The following is a 22,848-nucleotide window of genomic DNA, read 5'->3' on the forward strand; positions in this document are numbered from 1 at the left end:
ATGTAAATGTGCTGCACTGTTCTAAGTGTTTTACAAATAGAGGGTAGGCAAAGGTAGGTTAATAATAATAAATATTATAATAGTCAATACATAAAATAATACAAGAATAAATGCAGTGTTTCATGTACTTACAACTGAAAACCTACTGTTGCCCACCCCTGTATTGACTCATTGAACCTCTTAACATCTCTACAAAGTAGGTAGTTTCTTATGCTGATATTGCAGATAAAAAAACAGGCACAGAACTATGAAGTCATTAGCCAGAGTTAGTCAAGGGATACATAGAAAAGTCACACGCAGGCTGCCCAGCTACAGAATCCATCCTCTCACAACTGCTCCTCTGTGTTGTCTTTCACAAGTATTTCAATATATTTTTTTGCTAATCTTCACCCAAGGCTATTTCCCCCCCATTAATTTTTAGAAAGAGTGGAAGGGAGAAGGAGAGACAGAAACATCGATGTGAGAGAAACACATCAATTAGTTACATCCTATTCACACCCTGATCAGGGCTGGGAAACCTACAACCAAGGATTCTTCAGTTCTTGGGCTGACACTCTATCCACTGAGCTAAACTGGCTAGGGCCAAGTATTTCAATATGTATACAACCGCCTGCCCTCTATGCCATGGACTTAAACATGTGCTGATCCCTGGGTGTCCGACTGTGGACACGTCTGGTCGAACTCTGCAGAGAACTCAGCCTGCTTGCCAACGGGCAGGTTTGCAAAGAGGAGCCACCAGAAGCCCCTGGCATGTTTCTATTCTCAGGTCACTTTGAACCAGGAGCAAAGGAGAGGTGTGTCAGACCTTCCATCCAGTCCAAGGTGTCCATCTGTCCATTTCTCTGACACTTGCTTAGTTGTTTCCTTACAGGTTTATATCATTATGGTGATTAAATTATAGTTATATAAAAATAATGTATGCTCATTATAGAAAATCTGGAGAAAAACAGGATTGACTAAGAGATCATCCATGGATAACTGCTGCTAACATTTTCATATATTTCTTTCATACTTTTCTATGTATAACAAAGACATACAAACATCTTTCATATTTGTGGTTATACTGTGTGTGTGTATACTCACTCAGTTTTATATTCTGCTTTTTCTTACACAGCCTACTGAGCATTTCCCATGCATTAAACCTTCTTCATAAACATAATGTTAAAGGCTGCATAATCTCCTACAGTGTGGATTTACTAAATTTACTTACCCATTCCTCCACTGCTGGATATTTAAGTTGTCTTATATACTCTTAAAATGATACATAACTTGTTATTTTTTTCTAACTTTGGTGCTTTTAAAAAAATCATTGTCATTTCTGGCAATTAAATGTTATAATCATATATCTAAATTTCTCAATAAGTCCCTTTTTGTAGGAGATAAACTTTTTAAAGAGCCATTTTTTGAAGTGATTTTGTTTTTATTATTTTAGTGTTTGCACTATAAAATAATGCTGTAAAATAGAGAATAGTGGAAATAAAATACGTCCAAGTATACGAATGAACTCACGATTAGCCTAGGAAATTCTATCTAGCCATAAAGTGAGCATATTAAAACTCTAGTATATATTAATACAATCAGCCATACTTTTTAATGTATAAGTGTTTAATCTATCAGTGTCCTTTCTCTCTTTATCACCCAGCTGCAAACTGGATTCATTTTGGATAATTACCTTTGGTACTAAATGTATATTATCTGCTCAGTTGGGAAAGAGATTGGAGGGAATTCAGAAATCAATAGTAATAAAGTAAACAGAGAGAATGGAATCTATTTCCGCTTTTAGAATTTATTTGAATCCATTCTACTAAAGACAGGGACCCTGTCTAATGGACGTTGGACAGAAGACCACAAATAAACTCCAGTGGGGCCAGCTTTCCTTTAAGAATTGATCTGATATTTCAGTAACCATTCTATTGTTTAAATATTAAAATGTAGGCCTTTAGTGACCTCCCCCCCCCCCAAAAAAAAGAATATTTGACTTGTTTACAGGATAGATTTTAGTTGCTCTTTCAGTATTTATATATCGACAACTCGGGTATGCCTCCTTTATGCTCAACCTCTCTGGTTTTCATGAAACTATTTTTTGATAGAGACGACGTTGGTAACCACAGTCTCATGGTCCAAAGGGAAATAAAACCCAGTGCCCCATATTGCTGACTATAAACGAGCCTCCCTCTGCAGTTTCAGTGACGGTGTGGTCATGAGGAAAGATAAATTAATACTCAGACTGGGACAAGTCCGTGGCACCTCTCCCTCAGCACGAACATGGGAGCGTTAGTTCACCTTACCCAGACCTCTGAATGTTCTGGCGAGCTAAGGAGAGTTGGAATTGGCGTGCCCAGCGTCCCTTGTTGACATTCTGAATCCCACAGCCAAGAAAATATTCCTGCCACGTAGAGGAAACTCATAACTGCTGTTATTCTGTGTGTGTTTATCTCCCTCATGTAATACGGTTATTTTGTTTCCTCCAAATCCTAAACTCGAGGGGAGCTTATTGGCTTCTGTCGCATCTAATGGCATTACTAGCAGGTGTACTGGTTGAACCCTCCTTTCCCACAGTTTCCTACCGACATTGCAGAGTGGCTGGTCTGGGATGCCAGTGACCTGACTTGGTACCTTCAACACCCAAACCCAAGGTCAGGGCTGTAGTGAGTCAGGAATCTCTTTTCTGTGTTTATGCGATTATAAGCCGCCGCTGGTTTTAGAATCCTGGCCAAAGGGGACATGGTTAAAACTCGGAGTTTATTTCAAAAGCAAAATTAGGCTGCTTAAGTGGATCTTAATGATGGTTTCTAATATTTCGTGACATTAAAAAAAAAAATCTCACTAGACCCCAAAGAGCTCCCCGTGCAGTAAGAACTTAAATATGTGCGTATCTTTTTACAATGTCTAATTATAAAAGTCTTCCTCATCAGAGACATAATCTCACACCCTCCTGACTTCAAGAGGCTGCAGGCTCGGTGAGAGGTTCAGCTGGCATAGTTCTCCCTCAAGAGGCTTGCTGCCCCTGGCACAACAGGGCACTCAGTCTCGGATCTCTTCCACGGGGACTTGCATGCTATGGGAAGCAACTTGACAAGACTCTTTTAGGGACATAGCTCAAGCCCCTGCTAAGACTTTTTTTTATCTGGAGAGAGAAAGAAAAGTGGAGCTTTGAAACTGGCCAGATATTTCAGGAGAGAAAAGTGCAATTCATTTTTTTCTTTCACCCCACCCTACCCCCTTTTATCATTATACCTCCCCTTCACATCCAGGAGACTATTTGCAAGCCTTGTCTTCTCTCTGCAGGCACATTTGAAGCCTGCTTAACTGGTACTCAGAGGACAGCATGGCATTATTTGAGAATCCCTTGCAGTTGGCTCAGAGCAGTGACGGGAGGATGTCAGTTTTGCAAGGGCAGCATTATTTGCTGTTCTTGCTGCTCAGCCCCAGAATGCTCGTTTGCTGGGGAAGATGAGTGCTTAATGCATTCTCTCTGTCCCTCTGCTGTTCCCTCCGCATTCCTGCTGAATCTCACATTCCTCTGAGCAGGGCCCGGAGAGTGCCAGCCTCCGACAAGCCGGAAAGGAGAGAAGACTCTCTGAAATGGGGCATTCATGGTTGGTGAATCCAAAGATACTTAACTGATGTGTGCATTCAATTAAGAGGCGTTTTCGGTTATAAGACTCCCCAGGAGAAGTGGCCTTCTTCTCATTTCTGGGCTCTGAGCAGCTAATGAAGGAAACATATCAGAATTTCACTGCGTACCGGATCTGCCTCAAGATTCCGTACCATTTTCAAGTTCCTTGATGAAGGAAGACTTGCCCGGCAAGATTAAACAAGCTGGGAGGTGATAGTGGAGCAGTGTATGTCACTTCTCATCTCTTTATGGGTGACATCACCACCATACACCTCACAGAAATGGTTTCGGGGCTTAAGAGTGATCTATTTTGGAAAGTGTCCCTTTTTAAAGGTACATCCTACTGGAACCCAGTCTTTATATAACACGCACAGATATGCACTTACATTTTCAAATAGAAGCCAGGTAGTTTTGCTTGAGGCAACGTTTAGCCCCTGTTTTATTCGGTGTTGCCCTGAAGGGAAAGATAGCGCCACTCTTCCAACCTATTAGCTACTTCCTTCCCCAGGGGCTGCCTGTGCAAAGGCTGAGTAAATCTGTGGTGGGTGCCAGAGACTGATTGCCCAAGTTCAAGTCCTGGTTCTGCTCTTCCTGCTGTAACACTCAAGCAGGATCTGCCACCTCTCTGTTATCCTCATGATCTTTCCTTGTCTGTGAAAAGGGTGATGATAGCAGTAGACTTCTTAGGGACAGCTAAAAGTTAATGGCATATAACAGTGCTGAGTGCAGTCTCTGGAACATTCTCACTGTGCATCAATTAGAATTCTTATCACAAGCATAGGTAAAGTCTGAGCACAGTGTTTTTAATCCCTGGGGTTTTTGCCAAGCAGAATTTAAGAGAGATTGGCAAACAAATGGAAACCACGGACACGTCATTGACCTGCTCCATGACACTCTCAGGATCCTGGGAGCCTTCATTGGCCTTCACTACATTTTGTGTTCATTTTATAAAATGGCAGGGCCTTTGGGCTTTGAAATGACCAGCAGTTATGTAAGAGGCAGATCTTATAATGAAGATGTTGTCAACTGAAGGGTAGGTTGGATATCCTTTTCCATAGGTACAATTTAATCACAATTCTTCCCATTGCCCACCTCCCCCTTGTGCCCACACTAACAGCTTCATTTTTCTCACCTATGAAATAGGAATACCTACCTCTTGGAGTATTGAAGTAAAAGCTAAGTTAACAAAAGTAAAATGTTGAATACCACTTCTCAGTGTATGGTCCTTATTATTTTAAATCAGGCTTCCGCCGAGGACTGATGCAGGGGACATGGGGTGGACATTTGCATTTGTTTTTGTTAGGAGTCAGCTGTTTACTAATTTTGATCTTGCACTGATCACTTAGGATCTTGTGTTTTGTTTTTTAAAGGAAGGGTCTTTACAGCAATCAAGTTCAAAAGTTGATTGAGTGGCTGTGTTTTTGCCTCTCTCGGACCACATCAAGATTGAGTTAATTCCAGAGTTAGAAAGGAGACTTAGAAGAATGTATTATTGCCTCAAAGTTGTGTTGGTAGCATTTGAAGAATGCAATCCTTTATGTTTGATTTTGCGCTTAAAGGGTCACAGTACCTATTGTCCCGATATAATCATAGAATTTTTCCATCTGGGACTAGGTCAGCAGTTTATCAAGCCTGGTCTCTCTGCCCCCACAGATACATCCCAGCCTCTGAAAAGCCCAGAAACAATATCTGACACCATGGCCTCAGGCAAAGTGAATTCCATAGATGGAGTTAAATATGTATTTTTCATTTCCTCTAAAATTCACGAGCCTCCAAGCGGGGCCAGCAGATTGTAGAGACACAGTATGGGACCGAGGTCGCTTCTTTTACCTTGTTCCCATTTATTATTCAGTTTAAGCTGCTCCATCGCACCCATTAATTTAGAGGAAATTGGAAGATTCGGTTGGGGGAATTTCAGTCTCTAGTTCTAGTTTGGAGGAAGAAGAGAAGCCTAGAGGAGTTAGAGTGGGAAATACAAGGCAGTATTTCTGACATGTGACAAGGCTATTGTAGGCCTGTGCCCACTTTGAAAAATAGAATTCCCAGAAGTGGTTTGTGTAGCCACAGGACCTGCTTTGGGGGAGGCCTCGGAACTTGGTGATTTAGCCTCTAAACTTAGTCTTTCATCCTCTCCATCCATGAGAGTTGCTGTTGTTGAGAATTTAACCATACAAGTCATTTAAAAAAATTTTTTTTTCAGTAAAAATTAGTCTGTTGTTGCTCTGTTAGGAGACTAATGCTTTTCTTCAGCAGCGCCCAGTCAGAGAGTCTGTCCATGATGCATGTACCTTAGGAGAACCATCTGTAAGTCTTAGAAGAGCAAAAGAGAGGTATCAACTAAATCTCTCCCCAAACTGAAAAGAACCCAAACTAGCACTAATGAGAAGTTAGTCATCTTTAAATATGGAACATGCCATGCCATTCTTAAAAGTTGCTGGCATAACTTTGACTAAGCCTTTCTCCTACCCTCCTATCCCCACATGTCCATGGTATTTCATATAGACCCGGGTAGCCTTTCAAGCACTAGGAATGAGAAATGAAAGATCACAGCATGACAGTAGAGGCTGGTTTATTTCTTTGGGTTATATTAGTGGATTAACAGAGTGTTTGCTCAGAGATCAATGGGTATAACCAGCATTTCCCTTCACCTACATGATAGTGTGGCTCGTGTTCCCTACATTCTTCTTTGTCCTCTACATTTAAAGTATATATTATACCAGCATGGTGATTGTTCTCTGATACAGTTTTTAAATCATTCTCTATTGTTTGAAGGGGATGGAGGGTGGTGGCTCAATTCAAACAGGAATCTGAAAGTCTTTGGGTTGGTAATTTAGTGACAGATCCATTCCCTTTAGCTCTTGAGTGTTGTCATTGGCATTACTGGAATAAATTTACTATAGCACCTTTAAACAGAGATTTGATAAAATAAGTTAAAAGAAAAATGCTGGGTACCACTTCTCAATACATGATCCTTTTTATGTGACAAAAAGAGTCTTCTGTGCACCTGGCTTAGGTGGGTAGGTGCAAGCCTTTTCCTCGCTGAAGGTCAGAACCAGTGTCAAATTTACAGCAAACCCACTTATGATGCTTGCTGATCCCTTTGGTTTTTATCGTCACAGTAGGTTTAACCTGACCAAGAAGTAATTACACCATTATTTTTTATGTGGTGCTTTATTACTTGCTTTTCAAAATTGGTTTCCAGAATCTCATGAGCTAATAGCAACAAATGTGTGATTGCAATGTTCACTTTGTCAGGAGATGTGGGATTATTGCGGAAGTGGCCACATACCCATTGCCCACACAATGACTGTTACTCCAGAACAAGTGAATTGCTTAACTAAACAGCTATTGATTGCAAGTCATCAGAGACCAATCATAAGACCACCAACATCCAAAGGAGACGATTACATTCTGGTTATTTTGTCAATATTTTGTGACAAGGAGGCCCAGCCTTGCATGGCTCACAAATCTAAATCCAACGTGGGTTAGAAGCAGTAGAACCTCATTGGGGTGCCTCAAGTGGTTAACAAGGTTCCATACCTTAAAAGAGAGATGTCAAGATTGGGAACAGAAAGAACCAAGAGCCATGGAAAATCTCCTCACCCTAATCCTTCCAACTTGAATGGGAATTGATCAAATATAAAAGCGAACTTGGCATCAGCTTTTTTTCAGGGCTCCTAGAGTTCTACACTTTTCCTTGGGAGAAATTTGACTCTGGTTTAGGACTGAGTGTCTCATATACTTCTTGTCATTCGCTAAGCTTCATTAGGGCAAACAGTTTTGCCAACAATCCTTACTCACTTGTTGTGTTCAGATCTTTGTATGAGGGTCACTGAGTGACACAATACAACTGATTCACAGGGTTAAAACATTCATGAGTCTTTTACAGTTGATTACACCTACATTAATGATCTTGGAATGTCTACTTTGGAAGTCCTCTTCAGAGTTCTGCTGGTTGATTACCCAGCTACACTAAGGTGGTGTGGACAGCCCCTTTTGTTTTAAACTCCCCATTTAATTTCAGTGACATATTCTCTCCTAGCATTCTTTCTAGTTCTTTGACCTGCCTATGTTCTTTTGGTCTCCAAATTTTTCTCTGTTCTTTAACTATTAGAGTAGCCATAGTACTGTCTGTCCTGAGTTATCTTCTCATACCAGTTGGTATCTTGGCATTGCCCAAATGCTAACTTCATCCTTGGTCCTTTTTTTCTCAGTTTCAGTTCTTTATCTCCAAAAATATTTACATGGATGTACGATTGCATTTAAAATTCAGCATGTTTGAAATCAAACTCATGACTTTTCCCTTCTCTATCTTGTTTTCTACTTGCATCCTTTATCCTGCTAAATGGCCTATTCATTCATTCAGGTAAATCAGAAGTATCAGAATCTTTATTCTTTCTAACCCCTCACATCTAAGGTGCCATTGAAAACATGTATAGTGCATTCTACAATCTCCCTTTTCCTCTGTGAGTACCTCATCATCAGTTGGTCTTTCATTTTCCATTTGGATTATTGCAATAGTACTGACTTTAAAATCCATCTTGTATTGGACTCTTATGGTTATGTCTTTGAACCATAGATCTGATTGTGCCACTCCTATGACATGGAAAACCTTAAAAAGCTTCTTGTTGCCAACTAGATAGGCTTCTTTTCAAGGCACCTAAGGCCAATGCTGTCACTCAACACTCTACACTCAATATGCTATGCTCTCCCCAAACTAGAATATCAAACATTATTTGAACATACCATGTCCTTTTATGTCTGTGCTCATGCTGCTTGCTCCCATTGTCCTGAAATGCTTTCCCCACCTTTTTTCAGTAGAATAGTCCAATTTATCCTCACATGTCCAGCTGAAATATGACCTGTTTGGTAAATGTTTCACTAACTCCACTATAAAGAATTATCTTTTCCTTCTTCTGTGAAGTATACTACCAGGACATCGGTAATGCTGCTATTTGTATCTTTTTTATTAGCTTACAGGCCTGTCTCCCCACTGGATTATGCACTCCTCAAGGGTACATCACAGGAGAGTTTTTCAAATGGAATCATCTCCAGGTGGAGATGCACAGGAAACTAGACCTGTGTTGTACTTCTTTTTCTTTGTTTCATTTTCTTAAGCACAGAGCCTTGTATACAGCAGGCACTCACTTTTATTGAATTAATTAAATAATGTAAAGAAGAAACCTCATCTTAATTAGATGTGTCCTGTCTATTTTGCTTGCCATTTTATATTGTTTTAACAAAATTATGTTGCTTTATATTATTTTAACAAAACATGTATTGTTTTAAAACAATTGTGTCCTATTACAAATAGAGTTCTATTTCAAGGTAATATATGAGACCCAGAAGTGGTGGAATTCTTTGAACACTAGTTTCAAATTAGTGTAAGTTGGGCAGAAAAGACTGAGCCCAAAGACAAGTGAAACATACTTGGTGTTCTCCTAGAATCCTACATGCTCCGATTGAATTGATCACTGTGTTTTAGAACTCTGCTTATGGCTTTCTGCTCCTCTGGACTCTGGAGTTCCTTAAGAGTAGGAACTGTGCAGTATGTATAATTAATCCTTATGCCATCAGCCCCTATTTCTAGTACATAGCAGGTATTATTAATAATAACAACTGCCTGTTGAGTATTTATTATATGCCAGCACTGTACAAATAATACCCATCATATCTTTGCTTTACAGAGAAGGAGGAATTAAAGAATGTGACTTTTCAAAAGGCACACAGCTGGTCAGTGTTGTAGCCTGCATGCAGACCTGGCTGTTCTTACTCTAAAAGGGATAAAACAAAGGGAAGAGGAGTGTCTCTTAGAGAAATGGGAGTCAAATTAGGAACTGGAGTAGGAGGCCAAGGTTTTCATGGCCTGTAAGTTAAGTCCAAATTGCAGATAGAGGAGTATATGAGGATCGAGAAAAGCATTAGTAAAGTTCGGTAAGCCAGAATTATTAGAGACCTACTCCAGAGGCTTCTTGATTGTCCTAACTTGGTTTTTCTAGAAAAAAGGTGAAGAGCAGGCATACTGCCTAGTTTGAATCTTTGGCCTTTTACTCACTAGCTCTGTGGATTTAGGAAAGATATTTAACTGCTCTGAGCTGCATTTTTCCTTCTCTGGAAGTATGTCAATAATACTTCCTGTTCGGGTTGTGATAAATATTAGATGGGTTAATCCATGTAAAGTTCTTTGCACATAGTAAATTGTTAGGAAGTGTTAGCTGCAGCTGTTACAATAATTATTAATAGAAGAAAAGACACAGTGAATGAATACAATAGGTCGTTATAACATCTTAGCATTTAACTAATTCTGTGCCTCTGAGTGGATCCATGTTCCCTAAACTTACAGACCAAGGTGTCCCTGCCAACCTACAATGGAGCTATGAGATGTTTAAAATTTGAGGGAAATAAGTGATACTTTAAGTCTGTGAGATACCACACAGACTACTAGTTTAAGCTAGTTCCTAGCTCCACACTAAATTTTACTGCATACTGATGGTGTCATAGCTCAGCAAAGCTGAATTTTCAGTGGTTACTGCCATCAAAAGGAAGTATCTTGTGAAAACCAATGCGGAATAACAGGAAAGAGGGTGATGATGTACAATCTTATTCCAATGTTTGAGAAGTTGGGCAGTGCCCAGTAAGAGTGCACACTCCATTAGTAAGTTGTCTTTATTTTAGAATGAAATAAAATATTATATATGTATTCCATTTTTTTGTATTTTTTTCAAATGGCTTCTAAGTTGTTAGAATAGAAATATTAAAGCATTAGAACTGTTTGGAAAAAGTAATTAACAAAACAGAATCTCTTGGTATATTTCTTTTGGCTTCGCAGCACTGCCAGTAGATTGCTGAGATACTCAAGGCACTATGAACAGAGAAAGTTTGAGAAGCTCTGGAGTAGCCAGTGAATTAAATTATAATCAACATGTGTGTTAACACTACAAGGAGAGGGTCCCAGACTCTAATGTTCAGGTAGAGGAGGCTTTCTGGCTGAGTCTGAGGTTAATGATACATAACGATAATAATCACTTAGGGTCAATACTGGAGAAGGCTGACTTCATTAATTTTATATCAAGATGTTATTTAGGTTGGAGTTCAGGCCGATAAAATGCCAAGGCTTATCTGCAAGCCATTGTAGCTCTCTCCACCGCCTACCTGTTGTAAGTTCTTCTTGGATCCACTAACATATTACTAAATAATCAGTTAATCCCCCTATTATCTGCAAGTTATAAGCACTTTACTGTCTTATTAGTGGAACTAATAATGGGTTATTTGGAGTCCCTTTTGTTTATCTTTTCTTGGGAGGTTTCCCTCCTCCCCACCTGATGGTCTGTGGAGCTGCTATATATTAACTTCATTATCCAACTCTTCAGAAACTGGTCCACTGGCTTAGACGGCATGATTCTGAACAGGGTGCCTCATAAACTGTGATATTAACAATCACAAGTAGGACCTCAGCCCAGAACTCTGCGCCTGGTTAGCACGAGGCTTGGAGAAAGGTTTCTTCGCTTCCGAGCCCGCCGCAGTGCCGTTCCCCGCTGAGAGCCGTGAGTTGCTGGGTAGCTGCTCCAGGAGAGTAATAAGTATTGTTGTTTAGCAATTGTGTTGTTGAAATTCAGCTCCACTATGTCTGACAGTATTTATCTAAAATACTTTCCCTGGTGCGTGTTCAAGTTCCAGTAAACCGTGTCTTATTGTGCGACCTTTTCATTTTCCAGTGAAAAGGGATCAGCTCGTCAGATAAAAGCTACAAGCCGAGTACAGGAAAAATGCGTGCTCAGAAAATCCAAGCATGATTGAAAACAAGATGTGTTAAATCAATGCGGTTTATCGCCTGCCTATTCCCGGCAATTGCTGTTCTAAGCTCATTCTGAACACACGCGGGATGATAAAAGTACGGTGTCAAGCACTCGCTGGGGTGGGAACACAAGAAAACATGTTTATCAGGCAGGCTGGGTGATTTTACCCCCTTGATAACAGTTATTGTCAAAAACTCTTTGGGTAGAAATCTGAAGAACAATTATAGAAGGAATATTACTCTTGTTATAGCAGAAGATATGCCAGTAGGGAAGAAAATTATGGATTTATCCTTACACGTTAAGAAAGAAAAAACAGAGTGTAGAGGTTGTCAATACTCAAACACCATCATCCATTACACAGTGAATATCAACCTCCTCTTGTTCAAAATTTCAAATCGATATTTTAATTTTTTAAAAATTTTTTTATTTCTGTTAATCCTCACCGAAGATATTTTCCTATTGATGTTTAGGGAGTGTAAAAGAGAAAGGGAAAGTTAGAGATAAACATGGATGTGAGAGAAATACATCAATTGGTTGCCTCCTACAGGAGCATGGACCAGGGCCTGGATTGGAAGAAGCCTGCAACTGAGGTACATGCCCTTGACCGAAATAGAACCTGGGACCCTTTGGTCCACAGGCCGATGCTCTGTCCACTGAGGCTAACTGGCTAGAGCAGATCCTATTTTTTTTTAAACAATCCAAAATGTAAAAGATGGAAAGAAAAAAAAAGAATACCTCATAAAGACCTCCAAGCTTCAGTTTGCACAAGTTTTAAACTTGCATCAAATTTGGAAATCTAAATTAAGTTCCTGGAAGGCCACACCGGTCAGAGCACATCATACTCAATAACAGGGGCTATTTCTCATTGACTTGATTACCGTTAGAAAGCAGTAACTTCTCCCTAATTATGGCACCTCCCCTAGTCCCGTTTTAATAGAGTGGGACCCTCCAGGCAAGGAAGGAGTCTGTTTACCAAGAGGTGCTCTATGTCTGCCCATGACTTCTCAACAAGGATCTTTTAGAAAATACCAGCTGGGTGTGGTATGAAATCACTTGATTTAATGTATATCAAGAGCATCTTGTGCCTCTTTTTCCCCAAAAGGCTAATCAACTTTTGAGAGTTCAACTTAGACCTAGGAGAACTTGATGGGACAGCAAACACAGTTCCTTCATCATTTGTGGGGCAAGTTCAAAATAGCAAAATGGCCTCCCCAAAAGGTTTTTTAAGTTGACATGCTGAGCTTTAAGTAAAGAAATGAGGCCAAGTGACCTGTATCAGGAGTCTGGGAACAGAATTTCTCCTTGTGCTGGATTTCTGTTTCGCGGCTATTTAGTAAAAAGGGAGCAGTTTAATCAATTTGATAGCAGGTCTTATCAATAGGCTGCAAATGGAGATTCATCAATTTTTTTTTTTTAAAATGTAGTCATCTTGGAATAGTAAATAAAACATATCTGTTCTGATTTATGCAGCCAGCACTTTCTGTGCCTCAGTTTCTCACCTTCCAACTAGGGATAATAATTTTTGACATTCATATTAAGAGAATATTGAAGGAATCAATAAGAGAGTGTCTAATAGAGCACGTTGTTATCCCTGGGAAAAGGGTCTTAAATGGCGTGAGAGTATGTAGAAAAATGACAACTCTAGAAGTAGTCATTCATTCTTAACATCCATTAAAAACCTGCCAAGGTCCTTATAACTTAGAGACTTGAGTTCAGGTTACAAAAATCTTAAAAACTAGTACTCTTCCATCAGTGAAAAATTTTTTGGGAAAATACAAATCCCTTTAACACAGGATTTGTTACATAAATTATGGCCATCCATTTAATATGATATGCTACAACCATTAAAAAGAATGAGGTGGATATAAATATGTATATAATCTATACTAATAATCTATACTAATAATAGGTAATATGCAAATTGGTAAGGACAAAGGACGTTGTCACAGTAATGACAGATCAGCAAGCTGCATGCACAGCAGGCACGGGTGGACAGGTGGGTGAGGACTTACAGCTTCCACACTGTGACAGGGCACAGGCCAGGCTGGGTGACCCACCCCCTTCCTGCCCTGATTGTACAAATTTCGTGTACAGGCCACTAGTCCAGATATAAAACAGTATTGTGAAAATGTCTGAAAACATTCATACTACTATAAGTAGAGATTATATATGAGTAGGGGTATTATGGGGCTCTTTCCCCTATTTTGTGTTTCTTTGTATTTTTATGAGCTAAAAATGTATTTCTTTTAAATTTAGAAAAGCAGTAAAGCTATTTCCATTTTGCAAAAACAAAAGAAAGTCCCTCTTAATTCTTCCTTCCTGCTCTTGATTACTTTTGCTCCTGGAAGAGTTATTAATTTCCAAGCATTCACAAGCTCTTTGCCTTCCAAGTGACAGTCCTCAGGGTCTAGCATTTCTTTCTCCAAATGTCTCCACAGTTCGTCCTCTTGGGCTCTCGTCCACTTCCCAGACCCCTTTCTCTCTTCATTCTCTGCTTTTTCTGCTCTGGCTCCAGACTTTGTAAAGAGGATGTAGCCACACAAGCCAACTGATTGTACCTTCGGTGGAGAGAGGTATTCCTTCCTTTGCTTGGTTTTTGAATCTCAGAGTTGCTGCCACACATCAAGGGTTTTGAAGACGACTACAAATCAGAAGTCAGAGCAAGTTCAAAGCCAGTTTGGAAATGTTCCTTTGGCTCCCACGTTGGTAAATTCTGCCCATGCTGGCTTCATCCTGAGGCCCTTCTGGTTCCCTTTCAGCTTTCTGGGAGCCTCTTCCCAAAGCTTCTCCCAGATCGTGCCGCTCCTGAGGCAGGACGCCAGGCTGGAAAAGCATGTCACACCGAAAACGGGGGCTTCACTCACAGGGATTTGGTTTAGGTTTCTTAGGCAGCGCATCCCCTCCACGAGTACCATTCCTGCCCTACACCTCTAGGCAACGAAATGTCCAAATGGCTGGAACGTTGCCGATCTCTTCGGGGACCAGATTTCTGGCTCTTGTTTAGGTTTCTGGTTGGTGTTTTCTTCTTCTTCTTCTTCTTCTTCTTCTTCTTCTTCTTCTTCTTCTTCTTCTTCTTCTTCTTCTTCTTCTTCTTCTTCTTCTTCTTCTTCTTCTTCTTCTTCTTCTTCTTCTTCTTCTTCTTCTTCTTCTTCTTCTTCTTCTTCTTCTTCTTCTTCTTCTTCTTCTTTTCTTCTTCTATATTATAGTCAGTCTTAAAGATAACTTGCTGTTTTATTATTTACCTCTGGTTGTTAATTTAGTGACTGGGGGAAAAAGGGGGGGAAATGGGGCCATTAGGGGACTAAAAGGCTCAGTCTAACTAGTATGCAACAACTCCCATCCCAGAAAGATCTGCCTTGAAGGGGACCGCTCTGTTGTTACCCCTCCTGTTCAAATAGAGAGAAGCCAGTCACCAGGGAAGGTTGGAGGCCCAGGTGCTGGTTTTATCATTGCCTCTGCTCTGAGGTTTTATTTATTATTTGGCATAGAGCCTTCGATATTTGCTTGGGCATTAAACGGCAATAGAATATAAATATGACCTTCCTAATAATATCTGCATTTCTTTTTATTTCCAGTCAAAATGACATCATGTCACACAACCATTAAAAAAAGGAAATTAAACCCCCAGAAATATGTTTAAACACTGCAGTGAGCGCCTGAGCTATAAAAGCAGGGAAATCTCTGACGCTGGACCAGCACCCAGCAGCTTCCCCCTCACTCCCCCTGTGCTGGGAACACAGCCCTAACCTGCCTCCCATTGTTTCCAGGAATAAGTGGTCAAGAAGTTAGGGAGAACAGAGCAGGGGTTTCTCCAAATCTCTGACAAGAGACAAATCAGCTTTCATAGCTGAGAATGTATCCGTCTTGACAACATGATTTTAATTTGCAAATAAATCCCCTTAAAGAGAATATTCTTTATTTGATGTGTTTGTGAAGTGGATTTAAAAGGGAAAAAAAGATTCAAGGCATGAAAAGGCCTCAATCCGCACATAAATTTAGTTAGGATTTGCTCATTAGTTGTGAATGGATTTGGTAATCTTGTCATTAGTGTTAGTGCATAAAACCTAGACACAGTATTGAGATTTTTATTTGCCTAGAACAGGTCATGCTGCATGAACGATTAGACACTATAAACAGTAGTTTTGTGGAATCTGGGCTGTTCTGGTTTGACCAGGACCTCGGTGGAAGCTGGAGAACACTGATTCTGCATAGTTACTGGCTTCCTTTCGGGGAGTCTGAGATTGTGAGACTGGGAAGGAACCCAAAGCCATTTATAAGCAGCCCCAACACAGGGCCAGATGAAGTGGTTTGATTTTTTTTTTTTTTTTTTTTTTTTTTTTTTTTTTTTTTTTACCATTTCATTAACTTTTACTTTTTGAAAACAAATGACTTTGATGAAGCTGAAATGCCAGTCCCCTGCCTATATCCAGTGCTTCCAACGAATATCGGGTCCTAGTACCATGTCATAGCTGTGAGTAGGAGAACCCTTCTGGAATCTCCACTGAGATATCTGCCCTGAAAACTTGATCTCCACTGTAGAGACAGTTGATCTTTCTTTCATGCACTGATAGGAAGAGATGCTGTAGCATATGTACAGTGCTCCATGAGGTCCTCCTCAGGTTATTCAGTTAATTCCTATCTTCTCTAACTTTGAACGGTCAGTGGAAGACATGGGAGTAGGGGAGGTGGAGGAGAGTCAAGGAGGGAAAATGGTGATGGAAGGAGACTTGACGTGGGGTGGTGAACACACACTACCGTATACAGATGATGTGTTAAAAACACACACAAACTAAACCAAACAAAAAGCACAGGTGTCTGTGGCTCCCTAATAGCCTGATCACTCTTTAAATCCATGTGTCCCTGTTATGTGTGGCCTGAGTGAAGGCTATGCCAGATCCATGAGCAGAGGTGGGAACCCCGGGTCTGACCCTCAGGGAGGCAGGAGAATGGATTCAGGATGGGGAGGGCAACCTCCATGAGGGCTGGTGCTGCATCCCAGCTCTGTCATCAAACTCGTTCGCCTGTCTTTTTTTTTTTTAGGATTAAATATACATCTCACAGCATTTACTTTTAAGGGCATATGGTATTGTGACACAAAACATTCCTACAAATGCCTTCTGAACACTTGGTGGGCACCAGACATAATGACTGAATCAGTAGAGAATTTGTTATCTTGTGAAATTTTTTAAATGCCCACCTTGGTCCCATTTTATTCTGATAATTTAAAAATGGAGGCCTTGTTTGGGATTAAGGAATTTTTTTTAAACCTCTGTAACCTTCCTTATTTTGTTACTATCCCTTCCTGGCTGAGGGTGATACCCTCTCAAGTGCTATTCAGAGAGTGTGGCCTCCGTGAAGCAGGGCCGTATACACTGCCCTCAGCGTTACATTCCTTTTGCAATTTACAGCATCATCCGTTTGGGGTGTGTGTGTGTGTATGTGTGTGTGTATGTGCGCGCGCGCATGTGTGTTTAACTTAAAAATCCTTATGCTTCTTTATTTGTGGTTAATTATGCCAGATTAAGTTTTTTTTTTCTTTCTTTTTCTCTACTGGATTCTCGGATTTGCCCCAAGTTTTAGGGGAAAAAATTGATTAGCCCCATTTCTGCTGTGTCCCCTGAGCCCTGTGCTTGAATACAATGAGGTCACTTTGTTGAAGGATTAACTTTATATTACATTCTTGCAGGGTAGATGTATGTCCCAAAGGTACAACTACCCCCACGGATGAAATAAATATACCATTCTTTATGATTCCTCCCCGTTACCTTCTCTGTTGATTTTCAGAGAGTTTATGAATAGTCACATATTTATACAACTGGCCAAAAGTATACTACTTATTTTTCTTATGGTCTGTAATAACCTATGCAAGGTTATTAAAGGGTCTACAGACCCCTTTTAAGGCATAGTTTCTTATGTCATTACTTTATACAAGCAGGTCAAATTCCATCTTGGCAATAATCTCTTGCTCTTAACCTTTTTCTTTGATTATAAAAGTAATATATGTTCATTGTGGAAAATGTAGAGAATGCACAGCAGAAAGAGAAGAGAAGCATTTAAGACCCTCTTGTAGGCGGTTTATACACAGACGCATTTTCTTTACTCTCTGTTTGTTTTTAAAAAGGGAACCTTTTAGACATATGCTCCTGTAAGCTGCTTGTTAGCCTAGCCATATATCATGCCAGTAAATATTCCCCCCACTTATGGCATTGCTTTTGAGAACTGCATCATATTCCAGAAACATTGAATCTGTTTTCTGGTGTTTTCTTTGTGTGTGTGTGTGTGTGTGTGTTGTTTTGTTTTGTTTTGTTTTGTTTTAAAAAATCTTTATCAGATATCTGCTCTCACTCAGTCATTGGCTTAAAATTTTTCTCTAGTCAGTGCAATCAGAGAAATCATCAGACACCTTTGCATTTAAGACAAGCTTTGACTTGCATATCTGTAGTGTTATCTTTATGCTCAGCACTGAGACAATTGCGCTGTAATGTTCAATTCCTCAATTGAAGGCGGATTAACATATTTAAAGATCTGTGCAAAGAGCAAGTCATAAAGGCATGAGAAATAAAGGCCTTTGTCTTACAGCTGAAATATCTCCTCCAACATAGTATGCTTCCATAGAACAGATGCTTACTTTTCTTTGAATAATGAGTTTAATATATCTAATTCAATTACTCTTTGTGTCAGCCCAGTGACTTCTCCTCAGCTCTTTAGCTGTTTGTTCTAGCTGATATTTGAATTGGTTCTTTTAATTGCAGATGTTAAGTGTCTTTCTGCTGTGTGTTGGCCACGTGGCCAGATAAACACAGCCAGACTCCCTTCCCACATGTCAGACAGTCATTCAATTAGCAACCACAGGTCCCTGACACAGTAGGAATTAATTCATTTTGCAGACAACTGAAGGGGTGGGTCAGCACTTCACATTTTATTGTTGGTTTGGTCTGAAAAATTAAACCAAGAATTGGAATTTTCAGGATGCCACATTATGTCTTCAGATATTAAAATGATGCATTTAATTGTCTAAAGCTCTTTTATGGTCAAACTTCTTTGCTGACAATTAGCATGGTGGCTGGGGGATGGATGTGATATATAACTTAAACCTAGGTGCTAATTCCTGTCACCCTCATGCATTTCTTGATTAAATCCCATGTATTTTACGAGTAACAGCTTCCCTGCATAAAGCACTCTATGGCTTTTTCTTTACAAGTCTAATTTGAAAAAAAAGAGAGACAGAGAAGGAGAAGAAGAAGAAATTCTTCTCAAGGGTTTAGAAAGTAATCATAAAAAATGAGAGGAATAATAAATATTGTGCCTTAACTCATATGCTAGCACAGATAGAGAGATGTGGTACTCCTGGGTGTAATTTCAGTTAATTTTCACAAGAGACAGGTTGAAAGTTTACTGTTTAGAAGGGGAGGGAGGCATAGCTAAATCTCATATTTGCAAAAATGATTACATTATCTGAAATGAAAATGCTACTCTATTAACAAACCTCAATAAGCATTACATTTGGGGGGAAAATCTTTTAAATAAAAAGTTACCTGAGTTCACTTTAACTTAAAATATACAAGTGAGGAAAAAGTACTTACTCTGATTTATGTGTCTTTTGGAGGTGTAATTATTGGCTTTTTACTCACCTATGGAAAACAATGTACTTTTGTAAATGGATTTCTGGCCACTTTATGCAGCCATTTTCTTATTTTTTTATTTTTTTTACATAAAAAGTAAGCACTGTCAATCAAGGAATTTTAAGGTTTATTTCCTCTTTAGAAATGATTGATAGCCTTTTAGATTTACCAGTTGACAAGTTAAAGGGTTCTATTGGTATAATTATGTACTAAATTCACAGTCTTTCAATTTAAATGTCCTTTTAAAACCGCAAGATTATCATACCTGTATTTTGAAAAGTGGGCCAGTCAGTTTGGGTTGGTCTACAAATTGCTTCCATTAGCCTTGGGACCTATTTGAATTTAATACAGTTTTTTAAAGTTAGTAGTAGTATGAATCTTACTTTTAAAAATTTAGGTTTAATGGAAATTCATTTTAAGTAAAGCATGTAGCAACTTGTTTTTTCATGTATAGCTAAACCTCAGAAGTGCAAAGACTGTCTTTTTATTCAGTATGGGAGGAAATATGTGGTTGAACACTTGGGTTACACAAAAAAAGAGAAGAGAAGAACCTCCCCACCTGCTCCTTATTTAAAAGCTCTGAGGGCTATGGGTAGAGGATGGAGCTGCCTTCTCTCCCTTGTCCCAAGAAGAAGGCTGAAGCTATTTCACATCCCGGGGAGGACATTTCAGAGTTCACTTTGTATTTTGTTTCATTTACGGGTGCTCTGAAGAGGGTGTAGTCAGTATGAGCACAGCAAGGCCCATTGTCTCCAAATATTGCACCAGTTTTGCTCTTTAGTCTAGTAAACAATCATGGAGACCTGGCTGCTCTAAGCCAGTGCTCTCAGAAGCTGGTTTTTCCCTGAAATAATATTGATATTGGTGAATAGTCTGTCATTGTAGATGGGAGGGTGTTATATCAAGGTCATTGCAATGCCTCGCTCTTGGCCCCTCCCCATACTCTTGCAGGCTTCATTGCCACAGAAGGCACGGAGGCGCTGTGTCAGCTGAGGTCCACCAAAGATTTTGCAATGAAGCAAGGACTTTGAACTCCCCTGCTTTTTAGAATCTGTAGACATCCTCAGGCAGGCCCTTGAGCATTCTGACCTCAGCTTCTGACTGAAAGTAAACCCTATAACTTCACATTCAATACCATTTGACTTTCTGTTTTCAATAATGTAAGGAATATAAAATGTGGCCGGAAGAACAGAGTTTGCCCCTGTCCTATGAAGGGGTCCTTTGAGGGAGTCCCTCCCTGCCATGGTCAATAGCAGAAGTAGATGGCGGTCATGTTCAGCAGAGGAAACATTTGTCTTGTCGTTTTCATAATCTAATTCAAAGGTTATCAATGAAGCTTTGGGCTTCCTGGTTATTTCTGGTTACTTCCACATCATCAGTGCTGCAGAAATCATGTTCTCGTTTCTGAAATGGCTCTAACTGTGTGACTTCTTCATTGTAGCGCTCAACGAACCCACCATCGATTATGGTTTCCAGAGGTTACAGAAGGTCATTCCCCGGCACCCTGGAGATCCTGAGCGTTTGCCAAAGGTCAGTATACCTCTTCTTTGGGTTACGGTCTCTGGAAACCTGGACTTGGGTGATTGGCAGGAAACTTGGCCATTGATAAAAATCAGTTCGTAGATAAGCAACTCAGTAATCTTTTGGCTTTGTGTGTTTGATGCTATAGGTAAACAAGCACTTATGTGCCAGGTAATATGGTACTTCTTTTGCATATGCTGTGTCATTTCTTACTCTCAAAACTCTCTGACATTAGTCCTGTTACCACCTCCATTTTGAAGAAAATAATCAAGCAAAGAGAGGTTAAATCATTTGCCCAAGGTCACAAAGTATGTAACTTGCTAAGCTGAGATTCAAATCAATACAGCCTGGGTCCAAAGTTCAAGTTGTTGTTAATCACTTCCTCACTCCTGCTCTCAAGAGGAAAAAGAACATAGCTTTTCTACCTGCATGGAAATTCATTCTCATCCCCATCAAGGGGAGAACAAAAGAAAACGTATTGGTAGACCTTGCAACTGGACAAATAAGACAGGACCTCTTTCCTCTAGAGGCACGCTAACTGGGAGTTAAGGTAGAAATGAAACAAGCATTCAAGGCAGAGTAACACATGGCACACAGCAATACTTCATTAATCCCCAATGAGGAAAAAAGCAAGTCCACACTTACTGACTCCCATTCTGAACCTATTGTCTGTGATGAATATCCCCATCTCGGTACCCAAAGAGCTCGGAACCTGTGTGGGAGAGATCACTCTACCCCAGACCATACGTGACAGGAAGAACAGGTACATTTAACAAAAGTGCAGCCAAAGTTCCCTGAGGACTCAGAACAGTTAAAGGCTAAGGGAGTTCGAAGGACAGAATGAATTGAGCCACCATTCACCGTTTACTGACAGCAAAATGGAATTTTATTCATGACACCAGTGAAAACTATTATAAATTAAATGAGTAGGTGAGAGGTCTTCTCTTTGCTATGGTACGTCCACAGATAGGTCTGTTTCTCCTCATGAAGCACTTAGAAAAATGAAGTTGGCATCCTTCCTAGCTCAGTTAACTCTTTGGGAGAGCCATTCATCATCAAATTCTACCTGTGCACCTGCTACCTGGGGAGGCAGAGCCACCTGTCTGAACAGGCCTGGTCCAGGAGAAAGCGGCCGGGGAACAGATATGCAGCGCGAGGGGCCAGGAGGGTGGAGAAGGGGGCGCTGCTTCCCGGAGAGAGGAAAAACTGGGACAGGCCAGTGCGTCTGTCCACCTAGATTGCAGAGAAAGAACCACACAACCTCAGGCTTCCCTTGGCTTCCCAGAGCAGCCTTGCTTCCACCAAGTGCTGTTGGTAAAAGCTTCCTGGAAGCATTTCACCCGAGGAAGAAGCCATAGGATGTGTCAGTCTGTCCATATCCTTGTCTTTGAAAGGGACCTTCCTCTTACACACCATTCTCTATCACCTTGCCTCATTCGTGGTGAGCAATTAAATAATCTAATGGTCACAGTGGATGGAAGTCTGCTTCTATAGTATAGATGTGCAGTGGGTAGATTTACCTTAGGTTCCTCTGTTTAACTAGAACCTAACTCCCAAGCATTTCCTGAGGGGCAATAATTGGACATTTTATTGGTAATTTTATAGCACGATGATATAAATAATGTTTATCTACCCAAAGGTCAGTGCTTTAGGTTTCTCTATAGTAGAAAGAAGGCATGGATTCTTCCCATTTGGGGATCGTGTTCACTTTACTTTTGACATTGGATGGGTCTAGAGTCTGCGGAAGGGACTGCATGGGCAGATCGGGGTGGGGGTTGAAGGATGGAGTGAACTTTAAGCAAGGGCAATGGCTATGCAATCTGGGTCAAATTTTTTTTAAAATTTAAAAGCAGCATTCTTTAACTCTGTGGGCCTCAATTCACCTCTCAGTCAAATAGAGGTGATAGTATTTCCTACTTTTGGGGGTTGCCACTTTAATCCCTTGCTTTGCATTCGACAAAAGGTAGCTATGCTTATTTGCCAGTGAGTTTGAGTGGGACCCTTGCTTCTCAGAGCTAATCACAGTCCCGCTGAGCAGCTGGGTCTATGATTTATCTTCTGTGCCTCAATTTCTTCATCTATCAAATGGGGATATAATGGTGTCAACATCAAGGGGCTCAGTAAGGATTAAAAGAGGTAATCCTGTGTGTGCCCTTGGCACCATATCTAGCTCGCTATTGCCATTTTCTAAGTATTTATTGAAAAATATAGAAAACGAATTGGTTTCATCTGGATGAGGTCTAGAGAAGCCAGGCAGTTCTTTTCTCATCTAGAAAGAAAGAAAAGACAA

At 40.2% G+C, this 22,848-nt stretch overlaps 1 protein-coding gene across 4 annotated transcripts in view; it reads left to right on the plus strand.

Annotated features, from left to right (window-relative positions):
* Positions 1-22,848, plus strand: part of EBF1 (EBF transcription factor 1) — a 386,949-nt gene that overhangs the window by 330,691 nt on the left and 33,410 nt on the right. For all 4 annotated transcript variants that reach the window (XM_084884650.1, XM_084884648.1, XM_084884651.1 and 1 more), the window contains exon 11: positions 20,479-20,567. In XM_084884650.1, the coding sequence (XP_084740776.1) occupies positions 20,479-20,567 (89 nt within the window). The remainder of the gene's footprint in view (positions 1-20,478; positions 20,568-22,848) is intronic.

This window comes from Pipistrellus hanaki (genome assembly GCF_964339955.1).
Source record: "Pipistrellus hanaki genome assembly, chromosome: 5".
Lineage (NCBI taxonomy): Eukaryota > Metazoa > Chordata > Mammalia > Chiroptera > Vespertilionidae > Pipistrellus > Pipistrellus hanaki.